Source organism: Cyphomyrmex costatus, unplaced genomic scaffold (genome assembly GCF_001594065.2).
Source record: "Cyphomyrmex costatus isolate MS0001 unplaced genomic scaffold, Ccosl1.0 scaffold1612, whole genome shotgun sequence".
NCBI classification, from domain to species: Eukaryota; Metazoa; Arthropoda; class Insecta; order Hymenoptera; family Formicidae; genus Cyphomyrmex; species Cyphomyrmex costatus.
The window spans coordinates 1-5,278 of NW_017275624.1; the positions used below are offsets into that span (position 1 = coordinate 1).

Consider the following 5,278-nt stretch of genomic DNA (forward strand, 5'->3'; position numbering starts at 1 on the left):
TATTGCAACTTTAATAAATTATTTCATATTTCATAAAATAATCAGATAAATGATCAGAAAATTAATTTATTTTAACCTCACATGTTTTTATATGCCATCGATGTGACAAATTTCCTAACCTCAATTCTTTGTTATTGCCGAGACACAATCCGACTTTATCGATCTTACAAATCGCAGAGATCGATATTATAGGGTGCGGTCGAGTTGCCACTGCGAATACTTCGAAGCATTACATTATTGGTTAATTTGTAAAATTCTTTCTTCTGATTAGTTAATCAAACGCTTTGAAGCAATCGTAGTGGCAACTCGACCGCACCCATAGATACACATTTATATCTCTTGCGCCAAAACTTCTAGAATGCATTTCCTCTCTCCGTAGCTGACGGCGACGACGGCGACGACGGCGACGACGGCGACGAGGACGGCGACGACGACACATTGTTTCTTACAAACACCTAAACACCCATTTCCTCGAAGGCGAACACGTAGACACCTACTTCCTCGACGGCGGACATCTAGACACTTATTTCGTCGACGGCAAACACCTAGACACCCATATCCTCGACGGCGAACACCTAGACACTTATTTCGTCGACGGCGAACACCTAGACACCCGTATCCTCGACGGCGAACACCTAGACACTCACTTCCTCGACGTCGAACACCTAGACACTCACTTCCTCGACGTCGAACACGTAGACACCCAATTCCTCGAAATGCGAACACCTAGACACTTAGTTTCTCGAATGCGAACACCTAGACACCTATTTCCTCGACAGCGAACACCTAGACACTCACTTCCTCGAAGGCGAACACCTAGACACTTAGTTCCTCGAAGGCGAACACCTAGACACTCAGTTCCTCGGAGGCGAACACCTAGACACTTAGTTCCTCGAAGGCGAACACCTAGACACTCACTTCCTCGACGTCGAACACGTAGACACCCACTTCCTCGAAGGCGAACACCTAGACACTTAGTTCCTCGAATGCGAACACCTAGACACCTATTTCTTCGACAGCGAACACCGAGACACTCACTTCCTCGAAGGCGAACACCTAGACACTCACTTCCTCGAAATCAAACACGTAGACACTTACTTCCTCGACGACGAACATATAGACAACATCTAGACACTTATTTCCTTGACAGTGAATACCTGGACATATAGGGTGCGTTCTTTTAGGCATCAGATTTGGCATCCACTGCGCATCGGATCTGCTGGCTGCGCATCTGATTTAAGAGAACGGTATTCTGCGCTCATGTTCTCAAAACGCGCAATTTTTTTAATTTAAAGAAAGATCGTACAGTACCAGTCAAATGGATACCATAATTGATACTCTACGTAACGTTTTACCGATTGTAATTGAAGATTTAGTCGATATGGATAGTGATTCTAGTAATTCTGACAGTTCAGATGAAGAGGTTAAGTATGCAATTCATACACAATTTTATTGTTTTTATTTTATCATATTAAATATAAATATAATAATATGAAAAATATATTTATAGGAGAGGAGGCAGATCGTAAAGATGAAGCATTATATGCAAGTTATTGCTAGAATGGCTCCCGACATTTTCAAAAGTCATTTTCGACTCTCTCGGACATCTTTCGAGGTATTTTACTATAATACAAAATTAGATGCGAATCAAATATTGTTAGCAATATTTTTATTAATCGAAATAGTTTTTATTTTATACATTCGGTGTATTATATATATTTTTAGATTGTGAGACACAATATATTACCTTATTATAAAGTAAGGAAAGTTCGATTTGGTAGTCATGGTATATCCATTGAGAAATCACTGCTATTGACATTATGGACTTTGGCAAATCAAGAATCATTTCGTGGGATAGGTGATCGCTTCGACATCACTCGAAGCAATGCACATAGACATTTTTTGGATATGTGCAAATGTTTACTCAATCTTGCAAATGAATATCTGCACTGGCCATCAGAAGCAGAATTCAGGTATATCAAACAGAAATTTACAACTTTGAGGGTAGGACATAGTTTCCCGAATGTTGTCGGTGCAGTTGACGGTACGCATATTCCAATACCTGCACCGATAGAAGATTCAGCCAGTTATTACAATAGAAAAGGATTTCATTCCATAATTTTACAAAGTATCTGTGATGCCGAATGTAAATTCATCGATGTATTTGTTGGATGGCCTGGTTCATCACATGATGCTAGGGTATGGCGAGAGAGTCCAATAGGTTGTGGTCTTGTAGAAGATAATCTAAGATTACCCGAAGGAACGCACCTACTAGGAGATTCCGCATATCCGTTGCATTCATACTTAATGACTCCATTTCGTGATAATGGACATTTAAGTCGAAGGCAGATCAACTACAATACAAAACTAAGTTCCAAAAGAATTGTTATTGAACAAGCATATGGTCTTTTAAAAGGGAGATTCCGCAGACTGCAATTTTTAAATATGTTTCTTGTGAACGAGATGCAAACTGTAGTTATTACATGCTGTATTTTGCATAATATTTGTATTACACATAATGATACATATGAATTCGATGATTATGAAGAAGAAAATCAACAAAATGACGAACAGGCAAATAGAGAAAACGTTTTGATTACATCCAACGGTGCAGCTGACAAGCGAAATGAAATAGTGGATTTTTTGTATCCCGGTAGATAAATATAATAAACTACGTTTATTAGAAACCGACGGCAAACTCGTAAATTGTGACAGTTTAAATTGTAATTTTTTAAATGTAATTATAAATAAAAATGTTTATGTAAGTTTGACTCTTTTTTTATTTTTAATTGAGTATATTTATTTCAAAAAATAATAATTGACATTTCTGTGAGATTCTCTTTGCATTACATATAAAATATATTATCATATTTCAACTTTAATGATACATATACATAACAAATACGAAAACAGAACCTATATAATTAAAATATATAAAACTCTTTTAAAATGTGGTACTATTCAAAAACATTAGTTTCATAAGAAAGCATAATTCCACACACAGGTTCTTATTTGTGATAAATTTTTTTAAATAAAAAATTTATTCATCATAGTGACATAAAATCAATATAATTATAAACGTTTCGGTCAATAATATGACCATCTTCAGTATAAATATAACATTAACAAAATAAAAAACTTACATAATTCAATTATTCGCTTACATAAATAACAATGCGATAAATTTTTCTTGTTTCGATCTTCATAATTGTCGTTAGCACTCAAAATACGTTAGTTTGTGTTATCTTGATAAGCATTCGTCAGAATTATAAAAAGTCCAAAATTTTATAATTCTGACGAATGCTTATCAAGATAACACAAACTAATGTATTTTGAGTGCTAACGACAATTATGAAGATCGAAACAAGAAAAATTTATCGCATTGTTATTTATGTAAGCGAATAATTGAATTATGTAAGTTTTTTATTTTGTTAATGTTATATTTATACTGAAGATGGTCATATTATTGACCGAAACGTTTATAATTATATTGATTTTATGTCACTATGATGAATAAATTTTTTATTTAAAAAAATTTATCACAAATAAGAACCTGTGTGTGGAATTATGCTTTCTTATGAAACTAATGCTATATAATTAACTTAAAGTAAAGGTCAGTCTGACTTTGATATAGTACGATAATTTATCTTAATACAGTAGTAGTATGTAGTATCACTTTTAACATATGGTAATACGCGACTTACATATTTTTGTACTTACATCACTGTGTAATTTTTATTATATTATATTATATGATTTATATATATATCTATATATATACTATATAAAAGGAACATAACCACATTTTTTATATTGTTAACATAGTTTTCAAAAATAATTAAGTAATTAAATGTGTAAGATAAAAAATAATATAAAAGCAATATCAATATTTTAAATATTATTATTTTTCAACATTGTTTTTTTTTAATTCTTTCAATGCTGCAGCAAGGTTATTTATTGCATCTATTTTATTTTGTTCTATTTTCTTTTTTTCTTCCCACCTCGTTTTTTTAAAGTTTAGCACATTATCCTGACAAAATCTATTATTACGTTTCTTTTTGCTAGATGGACTATTATCAAATACTTTATTGATAGGTGAATTTTCAATATCTTCAGAGCATTGTGTTGTATCGCTATCATTTAGAAGTTCAGCATTATGAATCACTGATGGACTTTCATCAATAACATTATAAGTCATTGCAGAATGAATTGGATTTGAGATTTTAAGTGTAGATCCCAAGGTTTCTGGTGCTGGACAGACACTTTTTTTGTGACTAAAGACTGCATGCATTAATTCAAAATATTCCCAAGTAATTGCACTTTCTCCAGACTTTTTCATCTTATCCACATTTCTGTTATATGTCACCATAAGATTTTTCCATTTTGCTTGTAAATCAGCGGCAGAGTGTGGATATCCATGTTGTGCAAATTCCTTACTTATTTTTTCCCAATATTTAGTTTTTTTGCATTTTGGATCTGTAAAAAGGTCATCAAATGCAAGTCTTTTCTCGATCAAAAGTTTTATTTGTGCAGTTGACCAATTCACTATTTTCTCTGTAAAAATTCATGTATGATTAAACAATACAATATTTTGATTAAATTAATAATAATTCCTAGGAACATCATTTTTTGTTACCTGACTTTGCCTTGGCAGTATGAAATTCTAAAGCTGACTTTCCAAATACCTCTGTAGAACTAATAGTGAAAGAATTTGAACTCGCCGGAGTGTCAAAATTGTTTGCGATACATTCTGAAAACATGAATAGTATATTTTAATGCATCAACACCTAATTTATTTTGTATATAAATGTATAATTCTAATAATATTTCACGAATAATGCACAATTAAAAAGTACATTTGTCATCACTCAAAACAAAGCGAACCGATCGAGTTCATTTTTAAGATATCCAAAATATAACCTAAAAATAAATAAAATCTAAAATCACATTATAAATGTGTGTATGTACCTTCAGGTTCCAATACGATTGATTTCTCGGCATTGGAAGTAAGATTCTTGCCATCAAGAGACGTTTGTACATTAGCTGGATCAAAAGAATAAACAACGTTACATATACATTTGCATACAATAAATTACATTCGCAATTCAAAACTTACAATTCATCAGGAACTCTTGTATTTTTGAAGCGTCGATGGTAAATATTTGTTTTTCACCTGATGGCGACACTTCAGTATAAAAATATACGCTTTCATCGCCCATTTTAATAAATTTCTCCTGCAACTCTTTAAACTGCCACTCTTTTTACGACCATACTAGAT

General features: G+C 32.8%; 2 protein-coding genes across 2 annotated transcripts; one reads left to right on the top strand and one right to left on the bottom strand.

The window, feature by feature from the left end:
- The first annotated feature begins 1,318 nt into the window (after positions 1-1,318).
- LOC108771577 (putative nuclease HARBI1) lies at positions 1,319-2,661 on the top strand. The gene is made up of 3 exons (XM_018536899.1): positions 1,319-1,423; positions 1,511-1,615; positions 1,726-2,661. Exons 1-3 carry the CDS (start codon positions 1,319-1,321, stop codon positions 2,659-2,661), a joined length of 1,146 nt encoding a protein of 381 aa, XP_018392401.1.
- Positions 2,662-3,526: 865 nt separating this feature from the next.
- Positions 3,527-5,219, bottom strand: LOC108771578 (uncharacterized). The gene is made up of 5 exons (XM_018536900.1): positions 5,117-5,219; positions 4,969-5,043; positions 4,637-4,750; positions 3,962-4,554; positions 3,527-3,553 (listed from the first exon to the last, which is right to left on the bottom strand). The coding sequence occupies exons 1-5, from the start codon at positions 5,217-5,219 to the stop codon at positions 3,527-3,529; spliced, it is 912 nt and encodes a 303-aa protein (XP_018392402.1).
- Positions 5,220-5,278: the final 59 nt, after the last annotated feature.

Bases quoted from the DNA above. Each gene is read 5' to 3' on its own strand.
- LOC108771577 (XM_018536899.1), top strand. From the start codon at position 1,319: ATGGATACCATAATTGATACTCTACGTAACGTTTTACCGATTGTAATT. The intron at 1,424-1,510 runs GTTAAGTATGCA...ATATATTTATAG, and splicing joins CTGACAGTTCAGATGAAGAG to GAGAGGAGGCAGATCGTAAA. The intron at 1,616-1,725 runs GTATTTTACTAT...ATATATTTTTAG, and splicing joins TCTCTCGGACATCTTTCGAG to ATTGTGAGACACAATATATT.
- LOC108771578 (XM_018536900.1), bottom strand. From the start codon at position 5,219: ATGGGCGATGAAAGCGTATATTTTTATACTGAAGTGTCGCCATCAGGT. The intron at 4,751-4,968 runs GTACATACACAC...TCATGTTTTCAG, and splicing joins AATCGTATTGGAACCTGAAG to AATGTATCGCAAACAATTTT. The intron at 4,555-4,636 runs GTAACAAAAAAT...GAATTTTTACAG, and splicing joins TACTGCCAAGGCAAAGTCAG to AGAAAATAGTGAATTGGTCA.